Source organism: Bombina bombina, unplaced genomic scaffold (genome assembly GCF_027579735.1).
Source record: "Bombina bombina isolate aBomBom1 unplaced genomic scaffold, aBomBom1.pri scaffold_1327, whole genome shotgun sequence".
In the NCBI taxonomy this organism is placed as follows: Eukaryota; Metazoa; Chordata; class Amphibia; order Anura; family Bombinatoridae; genus Bombina; species Bombina bombina.
The window spans coordinates 30,001-51,885 of record NW_026511470.1 but is presented as its reverse complement, the minus strand read 5'-3'; the positions used below and the strand labels follow the sequence as shown (position 1 = coordinate 51,885).

General features: G+C 41.5%; 1 protein-coding gene across 1 annotated transcript in view; it reads right to left on the bottom strand.

Annotated features, from left to right (window-relative positions):
* LOC128643764 (nucleoporin Nup43-like) overlaps positions 1-21,885 on the bottom strand; it is a 64,059-nt gene that overhangs the window by 17,361 nt on the left and 24,813 nt on the right. Inside the window, exons 2-4 of the mRNA XM_053696582.1 lie at positions 20,475-20,597; positions 19,653-19,730; positions 12,472-12,643 (exon numbers count right to left, since the gene is read on the bottom strand). Coding sequence (XP_053552557.1) covers positions 12,472-12,643; positions 19,653-19,730; positions 20,475-20,597 — 373 coding nt within the window. The remainder of the gene's footprint in view (positions 1-12,471; positions 12,644-19,652; positions 19,731-20,474; positions 20,598-21,885) is intronic.

Genomic DNA, 21,885 nt, shown 5'->3' with positions numbered 1-21,885 from the left:
CCAATCACTGCCCTCTTGGTAATATTAAGTTTGGCTGCATTTGGCACATTGAAAATTATTCAGCACTCAGGAGAACAATTTGACCACTAATTACTTTACTAAGCTCCTTTGATATAATAACAAAATGCATTTTAAATAGGGATGTGCATTTGGTAATTTTATAAGATCACAAATCAGGAAGATAGTGGGAGCCAGCAGCATTCTGCTATTTTATTAGCTGGATTTAGTCTTGTGAAAGAACAACAATGCACTAATATCTGTATTTGCACAGATTTTAAATGTCTTGCACTTTAACAAGAAGAAATCTGGCTCCGAAAACGGCTTAATGTCACAATCTTCCTCATTCATGATCCAATGATACTGCTGAATGCACATGCCTAATTTTAACCAATATCCTCCTTTAAAGGCTATATAATAGGAGCACTAGTGGAAGCATAACAGGGCCCTACTAATATCACAAGAATTTGACAGAGGTGTATTAAAAACACAAAACAAAACACAAAAAAACTGTTAAATAACGAATTCTTGAAAAATAAGTATTAGATGATTACACTGTTTTACTACTTTTTAATAAATAACCAAACATAGCATACTTAGACTTTCAGATCCTACTGTACTTCTCTACGTAAAAAAAAAAAAAAAAAAAAACATTTCCTACAATTTGACCTCATAAGCAAAACACAATTTATGCTTACCTGATAAATTTATTTCTCTTGTGGTGTATCCAGTCCACGGATCATCCATTACTTGTGGGATATTCTCATTCCCAACAGGAAGTTGCAAGAGGACACCCACAGCAGAGCTGTAATATAGATCCTCCCCTAACTGTCATAGCCAGTCATTCGACCGAAAACAAGCCGAGAAAGGAGGAACCATAGGGTGTAGTGGTTACTGTAGTTTAAATTTAAAAATTACCTGCCTTAAAATGACAGGGCGGGCCGTGGACTGGATACACCACAAGAGAAATAAATTTATCAGGTAAGCATAAATTGTGTTTTCTCTTGTAAGGTGTATCCAGTCCATGGATCATCCATTACTTGTGGGATACCAATACCAAAGCATCAAGTACACGGATGAAGGGAGGGACAAGGCAGGAACTTAAATGGAAGGAACCACTACCTGTAAAACCTTTATCCCAAATATAGCCTCCGAAGAAGCAAAAGTATCAAATTTGTAACATTTTGAAAAAGTATGAAGCGAAGACCAAGTCGCCGCCTTGCAAATCTGTTCAACAGAAGCCTCATTTTTAAAGGCCCAAGTGGAAGCCACAGCTCTAGTGGAATGGGCTGTAATCCTTTCAGGAGGCTGCTGTCCAGCAGTCTCATAGGCTAAGAAGATTAAGCTTCTTAGCCAAAAAGAAAAAAAGAGGTTGCCAAAGCCTTTTGACCTCTCCTCTGTCCAGAGTAGACAACAAACAAAGCAGATGTTTGACGAAAATCTTTAGTAGCTTGTAAGTAAAACTTTAAAGCACAGACCACGTCCAGATTGTGTAACACAAGGATGGAACCACAATCTCTTGATTGATATTCTTGTTAGATACCACCTTAGGTAAGAACCCAGGTTTGGTACGCAGGACTACCTTATCCGTATGAAAAATCAGATAAGGAGAATCACATTGTAAGGCAGATAGCTCAGAGACTCTACGAGCCGAGGAAATAGCTACCAAAAAAAGAACTTTCCAAGATAAGTTTGATATCTATGGAATGAAGAGGTTCAAACGGAACTCCTTGAAGAACCTTAAGAACCAAGTTTAAGCTCCATGGTGGAGCAACAGGTTTAAACACAGGCTTGATTCAAACTAAAGCCTGACAAAATGCCTGAACGTCTGGAACATCTGCCAGACGCTAGTGCAAAAGAATAGACAGAGAAAAAATCTGTCCCTTTAAGAAACTAGCTGACAATCCTTTTTCCAAACCTTCTTGGAGAAAAGATAAAATCCTAGGAATCCTGACCTTACTCCATGAGTAACCCTTGGATTCACACCAATAAAGATATCTATGCCATACCTTATGGTAAATTTTCCTGGTGACAGGCTTTCGTGCCTGTATTAAGGTATCAATAACTGACTCGGAGAAGCCACGCTTTGATATAATCAAGCATTCAATCTCCAGGCAGTCAGCCTCAGAGAAATTAGATTTGGATGGTTGAAAGGACCCTGAAGTAGAAGGTCCTGTCTCAGAGGCAGAGGCCATGGTGGAAAGGATGACATGTCCACTAGATCTGCATATCAGGTCCTGCGTGGCCACGCAGGTGCTATCAGAGTCACCGATGCTCTCTCCTGCTTGATCTTGGCAATCAGTCGAGGGAGCAGAGGAAACGGTGGAAACACATAAGCCAGGTTGAAAGACCAGGGCGCTGCTAGAGTATCTATCAGTGTCGCCTTGGGATCCCTGGACCTGGATCCGTAACACGGAAGCTTGGCGTTCTGGCGAGACGCCATGAGATCCAGTTCTGGTTTGCCCCAACGGAGAATCAGTTGTGCAAATACCTCCGGATGGAGTTCCCACTCTCCCGGATGAAAAGTCTGACGACTTAGAAAATCCGCCTCCCAGTGCTCTACACCTGGGATATGGATAGCTGATAGGTGGCAAGAGTGAATCTCTGCCCAGTGAATTATTTTTGAAACTTCTAACATCTCTAGGGAACTTCTTGTTCCCCCTCGATGGTTGATGTAAGCTACAGTCGTGATGTTGACCGACTGAAATCTGATGTACCTCAGAGTTGCTAACTGAGGCCAAACCTGAAGAGCCTTGAATATCGCTCTTAGTTCCAGAATATTTATTGGAAGGAGAGACTCCTCCTGAGTCCACGATCCCTGAGCCTTCAGGGAGTTCCAGACTGCACCCCAACCTAGAAGGCTGGCATTTGTTGTTCCAATAGTCCAATCTGGCCTGCGAAGGTCATACCTTTGGACAGATGGACCCGAGATAGCCACCAGGGAAGAGGATCCCTGGTCTCTTGGTCCAGATTCAGTTGAGGGGCCAAATCTGTGTAATCCCCGCTCCACTGACTGAGCCGGCATAGTTGCAGCGGTCTGAGATGTAAGGGTGCAAACGGCACTATGTCCATTGCCGCTATCATTAAGCCGATTACTTCCATACACTGAGCCACCAAAGGGCGCGGAATGGAATGAAGAACCCGACAGGAATTTAGAAGCTTTGATAACCTGGACTCCGTCAAGGTAAATTTTCATTTCTACAGAATCTATCAGAGTCCCTAGAAAGGAAACTCTTGTGAGTGGGGATAGAGAACCTCGTTCACTTTCCACCCATGCGACCTCAGAAATGCCAGTACTACGTTCGTATGAGACTTGACAATTTGGAAGTTTGACGCCTGTATCAGGATGTCGTCTAAATAAGGGGCTACTGCTATGCCCCGCGGCCTTAGGACCGCCAAAAGCGACCCTAGGACCTTTGTAAAGATTCTTGGGGCTGTAGCTAATCCAAAGGGAAGAGCTACAACTGGTAATGCCTGTCTTGAAAGGCAAACCTGAGAAAACCGATGATGATCTTTGTGTATCGGAATGTGAAGATAAGCATCCTTTAGATCCACTGTAGTCATATATTGACCCTCCTGGATCAGTGGTAGGATGGTACGAATAGTTTCCATCTTGAACGACGGAACTTTGAGGAATTTATTTAAGATCTTTAGATCCAAAATCGGTCTGAAGGTTCCCTCTTTTTTGGGAACCACAAACAGATTTGAGTAAAACCCCTGTTCCTGTTCCTCCTTTGGAACTGGATGGATCACTCCCATAACTAGGAGGTCTCGTACACAGTGTAAGAATGCCTCACTCTTTACCTGGTTTGCAGATAATTGTGAAAGGTGAAATCTCCCTTTTGGGGGGGAAGCTTTGAAGTCCAGAAGATATCCCTGGGATATAATTTCCAACGCCCAGGGATCCTGAACATCTCTTGCCCACGCCTGGGCGAAGAGTGAAAGTCTGCCCCCTACTAGATACGTTACCGGATAGGGGGTCGTTCCTTCATGCTGTCTTAGAGGCAGCAGCAGGCTTTTTGACCTGCTTACTTTTTTTCCAGGTCTGGTTTGGTCTCCAGACCGTCTTGGATTGAGCAAAAGTTCCCTCTTGTTTATTATTAGAGGAAGTTGATGCCGCACCTGCCTTGAAGTTTCGAAAGGCACGAAAATTAGACTGTTTGGCCCTAGATTTGGACCTGTCCTGAGGAAGGGCACAACCTTTTCCTCCCGTGATATCAGCAATAATCTCCTTCAAACCATGCCCGAATAGTGTCTGCCCCTTGAAGGGAATGTTAAGTAGCTTAGATTTTAAAGTCACGTCAGCTGACCATGATTTAAGCCATAGCGATCTGCGCGCCTGTATAGCAAAACCAGAATTCTTAGCCGTTAGTTTATTCAAATGAACAATGGCATCAGAAATAAAAACAGAATTTATGCTTACCTGATAAATTACTTTCTCCAACGGTGTGTCCGGTCCACGGCGTCATCCTTACTTGTGGGATATTCTCTTCCCCAACAGGAAATGGCAAAGAGTCCCAGCAAAGCTGGTCACATGATCCCTCCTAGGCTCCGCCCACCCCAGTCATTCGACCGACGGACAGGAGGAAATATATATAGGAGAAACCATATGATACCGTGGTGACTGTAGTTAGAGAAAATAATTCATCAGACCTGATTAAAAAACCAGGGCGGGCCGTGGACCGGACACACCGTTGGAGAAAGTAATTTATCAGGTAAGCATAAATTCTGTTTTCTCCAACATTGGTGTGTCCGGTCCACGGCGTCATCCTTACTTGTGGGAACCAATACCAAAGCTTTAGGACACGGATGAAGGGAGGGAGCAAATCAGGTCACCTAAACGGAAGGAACCACAGCTTGCAAAACCTTTCTCCCAAAAATAGCCTCTGAAGAAGCAAAAGTATCAAATTTGTAAAATTTGGCAAAAGTGTGCAGTGAAGACCAAGTCGCTGCCTTACATATCTGGTCAACAGAAGCCTCGTTCTTGAAGGCCCATGTGGAAGCCACAGCCCTAGTGGAGTGAGCTGTGATTCTTTCAGGAGGCTGCCGTCCGGCAGTCTCATAAGCCAATCGGATAATGCTTTTAAGCCAAAAGGAAAGAGAGGTAGAAGTCGCTTTTTGACCTCTCCTTTTACCAGAATAAACAACAAACAAGGAAGATGTTTGTCTGAAATCTTCAGTAGCCTCTAAATAGAATTTTAGAGCACGGACTACGTCCAAATTGTGTAACAAACGTTCCTTCTTTGAAACTGGATTCGGACACAAAGAAGGTACAACTATCTCCTGGTTAATATTTTTGTTGGAAACAACTTTCGGAAGAAAACCAGGCTTAGTACGCAAAACCACCTTATCTGCATGGAACACCAGATAGGGCGGAGAACACTGCAGAGCAGATAACTCTGAAACTCTTCTAGCAGAAGAAATTGCAACCAAAAACAAAACTTTCCAAGATAATAACTTAATATCTACGGAATGTAAGGGTTCAAACGGAACCCCTTGAAGAACTGAAAGAACTAGATTTAGACTCCAGGGAGGAGTCAAAGGTCTGTAAACAGGCTTGATCCTAACCAGAGCCTGAACAAATGCTTGAACATCTGGCACAGCTGCCAGTCTTTTGTGAAGTAAAACAGATAAAGCAGAGATCTGTCCCTTCAGAGAACTTGCAGATAATCCTTTCTCCAAACCTTCTTGTAGAAAGGATAGAATCTTAGGAATTTGTTATCTTGTTCCATGGGAATCCTTTAGATTCACACCAACAGATATATTTTTTCCATATTTTATGGTAAATTTTTCTAGTTACAGGCTTTCTAGCCTGAATCAGAGTATCTATTACAGAATCTGAAAACCCACGCTTTGATAAAATCAAGCGTTCAATCTCCAAGCCGTCAGTTGGAGGGAAACCAGATTCGGATGTTCGAATGGACCCTGAACAAGAAGGTCCTGTCTCAAAGGTAGCTTCCATGGTGGAGCCGATGACATATTCACCAGGTCTGCATACCAAGTCCTGCGTGGCCACGCAGGAGCTATCAAGATCACCGAGGCCCTCTCCTGATTAATCCTGGCTACCAGCCTGGGGATGAGAGGAAACGGTGGGAATACATAAGCTAGGTTGAAGGTCCAAGGTGCTACTAGTGCATCTACTAGGGTCGCCTTGGGATCCCTGGATCTGGACCCGTAGCAAGGAACCTTGAAGTTCTGACGAGACGCCATCAGATCCATGTCTGGAATGCCCCATAATTGAGTTATTTGGGCAAAGATTTCCGGATGGAGTTCCCACTCCCCCGGATGGAATGTCTGACGACTCAGAAAATCCGCTTTCCAATTTTCCACTCCTGGGATGTGGATCGCAGACAAGTGGCAGGAGTGATCCTCCGCCCATTGAATTATCTTGGTCACTTCTTTCATCGCCAGGGAAGTCCTTGTTCCCCCTTGATGATTGATATATGCAACGGTCGTCATGTTGTCTGACTGAAACCTTATGAATTTGGCCTTTGCTAGTTGAGGCCAAGCTCTGAGAGCATTGAATATCGCTCTCAGTTCCAGAATGTTTATCGGGAGAAGAGACTCTTCCCGAGACCATAGACCCTGAGCTTTCAGGGATTCCCAGACCGCGCCCCAGCCCACTAGGCTGGCGTCGGTCGTGACAATGACCCACTCTGGTCTGCGGAAGCTCATTCCCTGTGACAGATTGTCCAGGGTCAGCCACCAACGGAGTGAATCTCTGGTCTTTTGATCTACTTGAATCATCGGAGACAAGTCTGTATAATCCCCATTCCACTGTCTGAGCATGCACAGTTGTAATGGTCTTAGATGAATTTGTGCAAAAGGAACTATGTCCATTGTTGCAACCATCAATCCTATTACTTCCATGCACTGCGCTATGGAAGGACGAGGAACAGAATGAAGTACTTGACAAGAGCTTAGAAGTTTTGATTTTCTGACCTCTGTCAGAAAAATCCTTATTTCTAAGGAATCTATTATTGTTCCCAAGAAGGGAACTCTTGTTGACGGGGACAGAGAACTTTTTTCTTTGTTCACCTTCCGTCCGTGAGATCTGAGAAAGGCTAGGACGATGTCCGTATGAGCCTTTGCTTTTGACAGGGACGACGCTTGAATCAGGATGTCGTCCAAGTAAGGTACTACTGCAATGCCCCTTGGTCTTAGAACCGCTAGAAGGGACCCTAGTACCTTTGTGAAAATCCTTGGAGCAGTGGCTAATCCAAATGGAAGTGCCACAAACTGGTAATGCTTGTCCAGAAAAGCGAACCTTAGGAACTGATGATGTTCCTTGTGGATAGGAATATGTAGATACGCATCCTTTAAATCCACGGTAGTCATACATTGATTTTCCTGGATAGTAGGTAGGATCGTTCGAATAGTTTCCATTTTGAACGATGGTACCCTGAGAAATTTGTTTAGGATCTTTAGATCCAAAATTGGTCTGAATGTTCCCTCTTTTTTGGGAACTATGAACAGATTGGAATAAAATCCCATTCCTTGTTCTCTTATTGGAACTGGATGTATCACTCCCATCTTTAACAGGTCTTCTACACAATGTAAGAATGCCTGTCTCTTTATTTGGTTTGAAGATAATTGAGACCTGTGGAACCTTCCCCTTGGGGGTAGTTCCTTGAATTCCAGGAGATAACCTTGAGAAACTATTTCTAGCACTCAAGGATCCTGAACATCTCTTGCCCAAGCCTGAGCAAAGAGAGAAAGTCTGCCCCCCACTAGATCCGGTCCCGGATCGGGGGCTATCCCTTCATGCTGTTTTGGTAGCAGTGGTAGGCTTCTTGGCCTGCTTACCCTTGTTCCAGCCTTGCATTGGTTTCCAGGCTGGTTTGGGTTGTGAAGTATTACCCTCTTGCTTAGAGGATACAGAATTGGAGACTGGTCCGTTTCTGCGAAAGGGACGAAAATTAGGCTTATTATTAGCCTTAAAAGACCTATCCTGTGGGAGGGCGTGGCCCTTTCCCCCAGTGATGTCTGAAATAATCTCTTTCAAATCAGGTCCAAATAATGTTTTACCTTTGAAAGGAATGTTAAGCAATTTTGTCTTGGAAGACACATCCGCTGACCAAGACTTTAGCCAAAGCACTCTGCGCGCCACGACAGCAAACCCTAACGCCGCTAATCTAGCTAATTGCAAAGCGGCATCTAAAACAAAAGAGTTAGCCAATTTAAGTGCTTGAACTCTGTCCATAACCTCCTCATACGAAGATTCTTTACTGAGCGATTTTTCTAGTTCCTCGAACCAGAAACACGCTGCCGTAGTGACAGGAACAATGCATGAAATTGGTTGTAGAAGGTAACCTTGCTGTGCAAAAATCTTTTTAAGCAAACCCTCTAATTTCTTATCCATAGGATCTTTGAAAGCACAACTATCTTCGATAGGAATAGTAGTGCGTTTGTTTAGAGTAGAAACCGCCCCCGCGACCTTGGGGACTGTCTGCCATAAGTCCTTTCTGGGGTCGACTATAGGAAATAATTTCTTAAATATAGGGGGGGGGAACAAAAGGTATGCCGGGCCTTTCCCACTCCTTATTCACTATGTCCGCCACCCGCTTGGGTATAGGAAAAGCGTCGGGGGGCACCGGAACCTCTAGGAACTTGTCCATCTTACATAATTTCTCTGGAATGACCAAATTGTCACAATCATCCAGAGTAGATAACACCTCCTTAAGCAGTGCGCGGAGATGTTCTAATTTAAATTTAAATGTCACAACATCAGGTTCAGCTTGATGAGAAATTTTTCCTGAATCTGAAATTTCTCCATCAGACAAAACCTCCCTCATGGCCCCTTGAGATTGGTGTGAGGGTATGTCAGAACAGTTATCATCAGCGTCCTCTTGCTCTTCAGTGTTTAAAACAGAGCAATCGCGCTTTCTCTGATAAGTAGGCATTTTGGATAAAAGATTTGCTATGGAGTTATCCATTACAGCCGTTAATTGTTGCATGGTAATAAGTATTGGCGCACTAGATGTACTAGGGGCCTCCTGTGTGGGCATAACTGGTGTAGACACAGTAGGGGATGATGTAGTATCATGTTTACTCCCCTCATTTGAGGAATCATCTTGGGCAATATCATTATCTGTTGCATTACTGTCCTTACTTTGTTTGGACTATGGCACAATTATCACATAAATTTAAATGGGGAGACACATTGGCTTTCATACATATAGAACATAGCTTATCTGATGGTACAGACATGTTAAACAGGCTTAAACTTGTCAACAAAGCACAAAAAACGTTTTAAAATAAAACCGTTACTGTCACTTTAAATTTCAAACTGAAAACACTTTATTACTGAATATGTGAAAAAGTATGAAGGAATTGTTCAAAATTCACCAAAATTTCACCACAGTGTCTTAAAGCATTAAAAGTATTGCACACCAAATTTCAGAGCTTTAACCCTTAAATTAACGGAACCGGAGCAGTTTTTACATTTAACCCCTATACAGTCCCAGAATGAGGCTCTGTCTATAACTAGAAAGGCCCCCATCAGAAAAAGGTGTCCAACACAGTGCCTTCAGTTTTTCTAAACGTTCCCCAAGATTATAATACCAATAATTAGTTAGAATCTGCATAATATGCCTAGTAAAGCAATTGTTTTAGCCCAGAAAAATGTCTACCAGTTTTTAAGCCCTTTTTGAAGCCCTTTATTCTTTTATGTTTAACTAAGAAAATGGCTTACCGGCTAGTCATACCTTAAGCAGAAAAGACTGCTAACTGTTTCCCCCAACTGAAGTTACTTCATCTCAACAGTAGTGTGTGGAAACAGCAATCGATTTTAGTTACTGTCTGCTAAAATCATCTTCCTCTTACAAACAGAAATCTTCATCCTTTTCTGTTTCAGAGTAAATAGTACATACCAGCACTATTTTAAAATAACAAACACTTGATAGAAGAATAAAACTACATTTAAACACCAAAAAACTCTTAACTATCTCCGTGGAGATGTTGCCTGTGCAACGGCAAAGAGAATGACTGGGGTGGGCGGAGCCTAGGAGGGATCATGTGACCAGCTTTGCTGGGACTCTTTGCCATTTCCTGTTGGGGAAGAGAATATCCCACAAGTAAGGATGACGCCGTGGACCGGACACACCAATGTTGGAGAAATAATTGGCTAGCTTAAGTGCTCTAAGTTTGCCAAGTATGTCATCCAATGGAGTCTCTACCTGTAAAGCCTCTTCCAGAGACTCAAACCAGTACGCCGCAGCAGCAGTGACAGGGGCAATGCATGCAATGGGCTGTAGGATAAAACCTTGTTGAATAAATATTTTCTTAAGGTAACCTTCTAATTTTTAATCCATTGGCTCTAAAAAAGCACAACTGTCCTCGACAGGGATAGTAGTACGCTTTGCTAGAGTAAAAACTGCTCCCTCCACCTTAGGGACTGTCTGCCATAAGTCCCGTGTGGTGGCGTCTATTGGAAAACATTTTTCTAAAAATAGGAGGGGAAGAGAACGGCACACCTGGTCTATCCCATTCCTTATTATTAATTTCTGTAAACCTTTTAGGTATTGGAAAAACATCAGTACACACCGGCACTGCAAAGCATTTATCCAGTCTACAAAATTTCTCTGGCACTGCAATGGTATCACAGTCATTCAGAGCAGCTAAAACCTCCCTAAGTAACACGCGGAGGTGTTCAAGCTTAAATTTAAATGTAGAAATATTAGAATCAGGTATCTTTCCTGAGTCATTAACATCACCCACTGACTGAAGCTCTCCTTCCTCAGCTTCTGCATATTGTGAGGCAGTATCAGACATGGTTCTTAAAGCGTCAGTATGCTCTGCATTTTGTCTCACCCCAGAGCTATCTCGCTAACCTCTAAGTTCAGGTAGTCTGGCTAATACCGCTGACAGTGTATTATCCATGACTGCCGCCATGTCTTGTAAAGTAAACGCTATGGGCGCCCTAGATGTACTTGGCGCCATTTGAGCGTGAGTCCCTTGGGCGGGAGTCAAAGGGTCTGACACGTGGGGAGAGTTAGTCTGACACGTGGAGAGAGTTAGATCTTTATTGCATAAAATGAAATCAGTACATTTGGTACACATTCTAAGAGGGGGTTCCACCATGGCTTTTAAACATAATGAACAAGGAGTTTCTTCTATGTCAGACATGTTTATACAGACTAGCAATGAGACTAGCAAGCTTGGAAAACACTTTAAATCAAGTTAACAAGCAAATATAAAAAACGGTACTGTGCCTTTAAGAGAAACAAATTTTGTCAGAATTTGAAAAACAGTGAAAAAATGCAGTAAATCAAACGAAATGTTTACAGTGTATGTAATAGGCTAACAGAGCATTGCATCCACTTGCAAATGGATGATTAACCCCTTAGTTCAAAAAACGGATCAAAAAAAACCAAATAGACTTTTTTTTTTTTTTTTTTTTTTTTACAGTCACAACCAACTGCCACAGCAAGCTGTGGGCCTACCTTCCCCAATAAACGACTTTGGAAAGCCTTTGAGCCCTTTAGAGATGTCCTATAGCATTCAGAGGGCCTTTGAGGGAAGCTGGATGTCACAGTTTGTAATTTTAACTGCACCAACTGTAACTTTTATACTATAACAGTGGAAAGCCTCAGTAAAACTGTTTCTAGTCAAAATTTAAGCCAGCCATGTGGAAAAAACTAGGCCCCAATAAAGTTTTATCACCAATGCATATATAAAAACGATTAAACATGCCAGCAAACGTTTATATTGCAATATCATAAGGGTATTACCCCTGGGAGTAAGCATGATACCAGTCGTTATTAAATCACTGTATTCAGGCTTAACTTACATTAATCCGGTATCAGCAGCATTTTCTAGTGTTTTCCATCTCTAGAAAAAATTATAACTGCACATACCTGATAGCAGAATAAACTGCACGCCATTCTCTCGCTGAAGTTACCTCATCTGTGTAATCCCCTCAGACATATGTGAGAATAGCAATGGATCTTAGTTACAACCTGCTAAGATCATAGAAACCTCAGGCAGATTCTTCTTCTATTTACTGCCTGAGATAAAATAGCACAACTCCGGTACTATTTAAAAATAACAAACTTTTGATTGAAGAAAATAAACTAACTATATTTAACCACTCTCTCCTACAACATCCTAGCTTGTTGAGAGTTGCAAGAGAATGACTGGCTATGACAGTTAGGGGAGGAGCTATATTACAGCTCTGCTGTGGGTGTCCTCTTGCAACTTCCTGTTGGGAATGAGAATATCCCACAAGTAATGGATGATCCGTGGACTGGATACACCTTACAAGAGAAAAGTAACTAACGGCTAATAGGATTACTTGACAATTAAGTGTGGCTATATTATATAACATTGCCATTTTTCATGCAGCAATTTTCAGGGATAAAGAAACCTACTTAAAAGAATGTCTATAAAGGCAATGTATTTATTTAAAACTTATAATTGGAAAGACAGAAAAAAGATAAAAGCAGGGAAATACAATGGTATGTCGTGAGTTACCTATTGTCCTCACAATCTCTTTGCTGTCAGCTCTGAAAACATTCATACGGCCATCTTCTCCAACAGAAACAATTTCTGGACTGTTACAAACGACACTGGTGCAGGGAGCACCTGCTGAGTCAGATCCAATATGGTGATGTGCTCGCTCCCACCTGTGATTTACTGACAAAGTCTTCAAAAGCATACAAAACAAGTCAAATGTTTGGCAAGTATTGAAGAAATTGAATTCACTTTGACATGTTTAAAGGACACACAAAAGCAGATTTTAAGCTTACGGTATTTAATTGCATTTTATGGGGGCAGAAATGTAAGACTTGCATTTTATCGAATCAGTGCTGACATAAATAACTCCACAAGAGTGAGCACACAGTTATGTATATGGAAAACATGAACTAGTTCTCTATAGCTGTGAAAAACTGTCAAAATGCACTGAGATAAGAGGTGGCCTTCAAGGGCTTAGAAGTTAGTATATGAGCCTACCTAGGTTTAGCTTTTAACAAAGAAACCCAAAAGATCAAAGTAAATTGGATGATAAACGTAAAGTAGAAAATTGTTTAAAATTGCATGCCCTATCTGAATCATGAAAGTTTAATTTTGACTAGACTGTCCCTTTAATATTGGCATACATTTTAGCCATGTGGTCAGTAAAATCAGTCGGGTGGTGCTCCCATTAAAAAGGTCCAGGGGAGAACACTACAGGTAACAGTTAATTCTGCTCTTTTTAAAGAAAACTTATAAAGTATTATCTGTTTTAAAGGGACAACATCACTTGTCATATAGATAATAGCAAGATGCAACTGGTTAAGATTTCCTGTTATATTGTACCCACATAAAGAATTTATGTTTACCCGATAAATTTATTTCTTTTTTGACACGTTGAGTCCACGGATCATCTTAATTACTAATGGGATATTTACCTCCTGGTCAGCAGGAGGAGGCAAAGAGCACCACAGCAGAGCTGTTAAATAGCTCCTCCCTTCCCTCCCACTCCAGTCAATCGACCAAAGTTAAGAAAAGAAAGATAAAGCCAAGGTGCAGAGGTGTCTGAAGTGTACAATAACCCAAAACCTGTCTAAGAGAACAGGGCGGGCCGTAAACTCATTGTGTTAAAGGAATAAATTTATCGGGTAAGCATAAATTTTCTTTTCTAAGACACAATGAGTCCACGGATCATCATAATTACTAATGGGATTCAATACCCAAGCTGGAGTACACAGATGATATGGGAGGGACAAGACAGGTAACCTAAACTGAAGGCACCAATGTTTAAAGAACCTTTCTCCCAAAAGCGGCCTCGGCCGAAATAAAAAGTATCAAATTTGAAGAACTTTGAAAAAGTGTGAAGAGAGGACAAAGTTGCAGACTTGCAAATCTGTTCCACAGAAGCTACATTCTTGAATGCCTATGAGGAAGCGACAGCCCTCGTGGAATGAGTCGTAACTCTCTATGGAGGCTGCTGTCCAGCAGACTCATATGCAAAACGTATGATACTCTTCAGTCAAAAAAAAAAAAAAGAAGTATCCGTAGCCTTCTGTCTCCTACGTTTTCCTGAGAAAACCACAAACAAAGAAACTACTGACGAAAATCCTTAGTCGCCTGCAGGAGAAAAACTTTAATGCACGGACTATGTCCAAATTGTACAGAGTCGTTCCTTTTGAGAAGAAGGATTAGGACACAAGGAAGAAACAACAATCTCCCGATTAATGTTCAGATAAGAAACAACCGTAGGAAGAAATCCTAATGTAGTACATAAAACTACCTTATCTGAATGGAAAGTAAGGTAAGGAGACTCATACTGCAATGCCAAGAGCTCTGACACTCTACAAGCAGAGGAAACAAGAAATACAATTTTCCAAGATAACAACTTAATATCGAAGGAACGCATAGACTCAAACGGAGCCCCTTGAAGAAGTTTAAGAACTAAATTCAGACTCCATGAGGAGTAACCGGCTTGAACACAGGCCTGATAAAATGATTGTACATCCGAAACATCCGCCAAACGTTTGTGTAACAAAATAGATAATGCCGAGATTTGACCCTTTAGGGAACTAGACGATAAGCCCTTTCTCCAAACCCTCTAGGAGAAAAAAAAAAAAAAGACAGCATTCTAGGAATCCTAACTCTATTCCATGAGTAGCTCTTGAATTCACACCAAAGAGATATTTACGCCAAATCTTATGGGAAATCTTTCTAGTTACAGGCTTGCTAGCCTGAATCATGGTCTCTAAGGCCGAGTCAGAAAAACCGTGCTTAGACAAAATGAAGCGTTCAATCTCCAAGCAGTCAGCCTCAGAGAAACTCGATTTGGGTGAAAGGACCCTTGAATTAGAAGGTCCTTGTTCAACAGAAGTCTCCACAGTGGCAGAGATGACATATCCACCAGATCCGCATACCAAATCTCGCGAAGCCAAGCAGGAGCAATGAGGATCACTGATGCCCTCTCCTGCCTGATCCGAGCAATGATCCTAGGAAGAAGCGCAAACTGAGGAATTTGTTATGCTAGACCAAAGGTCCAAGGAACCGCCACAGCATCTATCAATTCCGCCTGGGACTCCCTGGACCTCGACTCATATCTCGGGAGCTTGGCAGTCTGTCGAGAAGCCAAGAGGTCTAATTCCGGCTGACCCCACCCGAGAATCAAGCTGGAGAACACTTCCGGTTAGGGAACCCTAGAAGGCTGGCGTCTGTTGTCACATTCACCCAAGATGGTCTGCGAAAGCAGGTTACCTGGAAAAGAGGATCCAGAGTCAACCACCATTGAAGAGAATCCCTTGTCTCATGCTCTAAAATGTCTTCGAGGAGACAAATCCGCATAATCTGTTCCATTGGATGAGCATGATTAACTGCAGAGGGCAGAGATGGAACCGAGCAAACGGGATGATTTTCATTGCCGCTACCATCAGCCCTATGAACTCCATGTACTGAACCACTGATGGCCAAGGAGTGGACTGAAAAGCTAGACAAGTATTGAAAATCTTTGATTTCCTGACTCGTCAGAAAAATCTTCATCGATAGGGAATCTATTATGGTTCCCAAGAAAGTTACCCTTGTATTTGGGACTAAGGAACTATTATCCAAATTTACCTTCCAACCGTGAGCTCGCATGAAGAAAAACGACATTTCTGTGTAGAATCTTGCGGATTGTAAGGATGGCGCCTGGACTATTAAGTCGTTCATAAAAGGCACCACTGCAATGCCCCGTAACCGAAGCACCGCCAACAGCGGTCCCAGAACCTTTGAGAAAATTCTAGGAGCTGTGGCAAGACCGAAGGGAGAGCCACACATTGGAAGAGTTTGTCTAGAAAAGCAAACCTTAGAAACTTGAGATGATCCCTGTGAATGGGAATATTAGGTACGCATCCCTGAAATCCACTGTTGACATAAAATGACCCTCTTGGATCAAAAGGAGAATGGAACGAATAGCTTCCATCTTGAAGGACGGTTCTCTAAGAAATTTGTGTAGTTTCTTGAGATCTAAAATTAGCCTGAAGGTTCCCCTCTTTTTTGGGAACTATGAGCAGATTGGAATAAAATCCCAGACCCTGTTCTTGAACAGGAACAATCACTGCCATGTTGGAAAAGTCTCTTACACCTTGTAAGAACGCCTCTCTCTTTTGTCTGGTCTGCAGACAGACAATCTTGAAAACAGAAACCTACCCTTGGGAAGCAAACTCTTGAATTCTAACTTGTATCCCTGGGACACTATTTCTATTGCCCAGCGATCCTGAACATTTCAAACCCAAGTCTGAATGAAGCAGGAAAGTCTGCCCCCTACAAGATCCGGTCCCGGATCGGGGCATGTCCTTCATGCTGTCCTTGATTCAACAGCAGGCTTATTGGATTGTTTTATCCGACACCAAGATTGATTGGGTCTCCATGTATGCCTAGTCTGTTCCTGTTTGGGGGCAGAAGAGGAGAATTTCCCTTGAAATTTCGAAAGGAACGAAAATTGCTCTGTCGTCCTTTTTGTTTGTTTCTCTTATCCTGCGGGAGAGGATGACCCTTACCTCCCGTGATATCTGAGATAATTTCCGACAGGCCAGGTCCAAACAAGGTCTTCCCCTTGTAAGGAATAGCTAAAAACTTAGGACACATCCGCAGACCAAGGCTTTAACCATAATGCTCTGCGAGCTAGAATAGAAAAACCCTAAATCTCTGCTCCCAGATTGATAACTTGAAGGGAAGCATTAGTAAAAAAAGGAATTAGCTAGTATAAGAGCTTTTATCCTATCCTGGGTTTCATCCAAAGAAGTTTCTGTCCTGAAAGTATTAGACAACGCTTCAAACCAATATGCTGCCGTACTAGTGACGGTAGCAATGCACACCGCTGTCTGCCATTGCAAGACCTGGTATAGCACTATAAAGGTACAAGAAAAAGCTTCACCATGAAGGGCACATTTAGTATAATTAACTGGACTCCAGGGTAGCTAAAACCTCCTCAAGAAGCAAATGGAGGTATACAAGCTAAGGCAAAAAGAGAACAAACTTAGGATCAGATAAAGGTATTACCCCATCTGAGTCAAAGAATTCTTTATCGGATATTACCAAAGAATCTTCCTCTATCAGCTACAGGGAAGAAACATTCAGAACAGTTACAACTAAATCAATCACACTATTTTCTGATTGAACATATAACCTCTTGCACTTTTCCCTACAGAGTGGGAAACCAGCCATGCAAAAAAAGCAAGGAAAACTCCAGGTTGAGTGCGAGAGGAAACACAGGGCACTGCATGTGGGCTATACATTTTTGGGAAAAATGTTGTGGCATATCTTAACCAGTCAAAAGACTCCTAAGTAGCATGTGCCTTAGGAAGAGTAGGTTCAGAATAGGTCTATCTTTAACTATTAAAGATCCCTCAATAAATGAGAAAAGGATTGGAAGCACCACATTGGCATCCAAACCTAAAAAAAGAGACACCTAGCAAGGCCTCTAGGTCCATCCTGAGTCACAAAGGATGATTTAAACCAATAAACAGTTGAAATTTTTCAATAAAATTTAACACATAAAAAGTGTTACTGTATCTTTAAATTTTAAAATGTAACCTCTTAATTTTTGTGTGCAGCAGAAAGTTAATTTAACTCACAAAAATTGCAGACCCTATCTACACCTTAGTTTAAGTAAAATACTAAAGACTGTGTTGGACTATATAGCGTTACACTGTGGTATAACAGAGTATTCTAACTATGTAGTGGCTCAACCTTCCGATATTGGAATGATTTTAACTGCCCAATTTTTCTAAAAACCGCCTCAAACATAGCCCCGCCCCTCGTGGGCGTGATAACACTCATTTCTGCGACATAGTTTTACTGTGCAGAAATAAATGAATGCGCAACCCAAAACGGCGCCAAAACTTGCTCCGCCAATCGTGGGCATAATAACAATAAGCTCCCGGTCACCATTATTATGTTTAAAGATAGGCTACCGGGAGCTAACTGAACCACTCTAGCAACCCCTGTTGCAAACCTGGGGGCAAATAGTGCTACTGCATATAAGATAGTATGTTAGTCAAAAATGTAACCCAAACATCACTACCGCATGTTAGCCTCCTAGTGAGATCCGTTACCCCAGAAATAAAGCCATTCTAGCCCAGTGCCTTCTTACAAGTTTGCCTAGTAGCTCCTAACACAGTAGGAGAATATATCAACTTCAATGTGGCTTATAGAAAAATAATATCCAAACTGTCAAAGTGCCCCCTAATTTAAAAAAGGAGAAGCTATTCCTTACTGGAAATGAGGCTTTGAATAAAGTAATACAGTGCCCAAACTTTTTCTGAGATTAAACTTCTATCCCTAGATAAAAAGTCAGCACTTACCTCCTCTTCTGCCTGACAGCAAGGCAGATCCCAGGTTTAAGAGGTCCTCTCCCTCCTATTGACCTGTGGAAAAAAGGCATGCTGAGTAATCCTTTTCCTCAGACTAAGGCATGCAGGGCAGCAAAAACATGGGAGGCGCAGTGAGAATTATGTCCACAAGTTCCCATTGCTCTAAAGCCACCAAAGCTCTACTGAAGAGACTGACATGGACTACGGCTACACCCTAGAACAAAGCAGCACTCTGGCACTACTTTAAAAATAATAAACTCTTGATTGAAGAATCTAATCTAACACCTCACTTTACCTCTTCCTATCACTAACGTAGGCAAAGAGAATGACTAGAGTGGGAGGGAAGGGAGGAGCTATTTAACAGCTCTGCTGCTCTTTGCCTCCTCCTGCTGACCAGGAGGTGACTATCCCATTAGTAATTAAGATGATCCGTGGACTCATCGTGTCTTAAAAAAGAAAATACAGCATTGTGGCTACTAAGCCAAAGGCTGGATAACAACAAACTAAAAAAACAAATCCATATTTACCCAAACAATAAAAATGCCTTAAAGAAACAGTAAAAGGGACACTGAACCCACATTTATTTTGTGATTCAGATAGAAAGTTGCTTAAAATTTCATGCTCTAATTCCTATTATCAAATTTTCTTCGTTATCTTGGTATCTTTATTTGAAATGCAAGAATGTAAGTTTAGATGCCGGCCTATTTTTGGTGAACAACCTGGGTTGTTCTTGCTGATTGGTGGATAAATTCATCCACCATTAAAAAAGTGTTGTCTAAAGTACTGAACCAAAAAAAGCTTAGATGCCTTTTTCAAATAAAGATAGCAAGAGAATGAAGAAAAATTGATAAGAGTAAATTAGAAAGTTGACTAAATGTGCATGCTCTATCGGAATCACAAAAGAAAAAAAAATTTGGGTTCAGTGTCCCTTAAAGTCAAAATAAAACTTTGGTGCTTCTGACTGAGTATGCAGTTTTAAACAACTTTCCAATTTTCTTGGTATACTTTGTTAAAAATCATACCTAGGAAGGCTAATGATTAGCAATGCACTACTGGGAGCTAGCTGCATATATAGGTCTTGCCAGTGGCTTAACCAGTTTGTTCAGCTAGCTCTCAGTAGTGCATTACGGCTCCTTCAACAAAGGATACTAAGAGCATGAAGCTAATGTGATAATAGATTAAATTGGAAAATTGTACATTCTACCTGAATCATGAAATAATTATTTTAGGCTTCATGGCCCTTTTAGCTCAAACGGCATAATTTAAAAGTTGAAAACTTTGTGCACAAAGAAATGTTAATAAAAACAAGACAACAACTGTAGCATTTGTTTTTAAACACCTTATTTAGGACACGATTACCTGATTGTTGTGATGATGACGGAAGATTGTTACACTTCCAGTTGATGAAGCAGTTACAATTCTTTCTGTATCTAAAAACTACAGAAACAAAAATTTTAAAAAAGTTGTATTATCGGTAAATAAAGAACACCCCAGAACCAAATACTAAAGGGTCAAAGGCCTAGTTAACCCTTTCCCGCTGTTAGGATGTTTGGCTGTACTGAAGCCACAGCCGATTGCTAAAAGGGATGCGGCTGGAGGGCATCATAGGCACCCCCCCAACTCAATCCCATCATTGAATCAGTGTTATTGTGTACCCTACTCATGTATCCATCGCTACAGGATTTGGTGACACTTCACAAATAAATTATAAAATGTATTTATCTACAAGAATATATCCGAGACACTGAGGGCATTTTTGTTTTACTTTGAGTGGATTAAAAAGAATTTGCAAGCATTAGGGTATTTTAAAGAATATTCATGAGCTGAAAAAAAAAAAAAAAAAAAAAGTGTTGATGCTTGCAGTATCTTGTCTGTCTACCATCAGATGTGAGATTATTATTACATAAGTAGAAGTTGGACAGTCTTATTTTACTAGTTTAATTTTGTATTGAAACCTTTCCTTAAGGAAGCATTAAAATGCTGTTTTGAGTTGAAGCATTTTGATTTTCCATTATAACACTAAAGAAAACATAGCTAAAGCACTTCTTGGAGCCAAAACAAATTGCAGCTCCTGAGCAAGACAGCTAGTGGTTGGCAGCTGCGTGCATATGCGTCAATCAGCTGTCTCCTGCTCAAGAGCTGCAATGTTGCATTTAACCCTATGAGGTAATCACACAATACCTGCATATCGAGCACATCGCCACTATGTCTAATATCACATAGCAATTTAGGATCTCCTTGATACTCTTCATCCAAATTCATTGCGCCAACATCTCCAGAGGACCATAATGACACTTTATTTTCCTAAAGAAAACAAAGCATAACAGGCCATGAGAAAAAGCTATAGAATCATCACTTTCAACATAATGAAATAGAGGGTCTACAGATCTGCTTTTCTTTCCCATTTTAGTTTCAGACATAATTCTGCAGTTTTTAAAATTTGACACAGCAGAGACTAGATTAACCCCTTCTGCCATATGGACCCAGATCTACGTCATGCTGTACATAGCCTAGTGTACCACAGAACGTAGATCTGCGTCCATACTGCTGGAAGCCCAAGCAGTCTCGGTTGATAAGAGACAACTGAGACTTGCTTTTCCTGGGCTTCCAGCATCTGCTTCATATAGTAACAGAGTATGATCAGTGCTCTGTTGCCATATGAAGGCAGATTGTCAGATCGTGACAGTCTTTGTCACTGTCGGCATGGATCTCGTTGGTGCCGGTGGGAGGGCAGCACAGTGGTGTACTGGTAGACAGCTGCTCGTACCCCAAGATGGTCACCACTAATGGGAGGCATTACTATACTGCAGAAGAAAAAAAAAAAACACACAACACACCTTCTAATGTGCATACTGACAAACTGACATTACATATGATGGTGGTGACCAATGGGGGTGGAGGGTAGATAGCCGTTAGGTAGGGATTGGGGAGGCCCCAAGGTAAAGTCATGCATATCTGCTATTTCTGAACAAGAGGGATCCAAGAAAAGATTTTACAACCATCTGCCATATGACTGCAGTAGTTATGAGTAAATACATTTTTGTGAGAAACCTAAAGTTTGCAAAAAAGTAAAAAATTTTTTATATGATCGTATCTGGCGGGCCAAATAGTGGCATCAAATATACCAAGATAGGCCTAGATCAATACCTTGGGTTGTCTACTTTAAAGTGATGGTAAACCCAAGGGTATAACAAACAGCAGGATTTACCGTTACTAAAAATAAACAGTTTCTCTCATTGTTTTGTAAAACTCACGCTTATCTGTTAAGAAAGTAGATCACTAACTCAGCGCCTCGCCCACCCACGACAGGGCTTTCTCTAATGAGGAGACATTACCACCTCTAGACCAATAGCCGTGCGTGTCAACTGACATCCTAACACGGCTATTGCTCTACAGGTGAAAACGTCACCTCATTGGAGAGAGCGATGTGCCGTGGGTGGCCGGAGACTGTGTTAGTGATCTACTTTATTTACAGATAGGGTGAATTTCAAGCACTTCCTAAAGACTCTTCTGTTCAGGGATTCATATAACCTACACTAACCTTTCCATTCCCATTTGATCCCAATAATTGCTACCTTGTATAAAGACAATG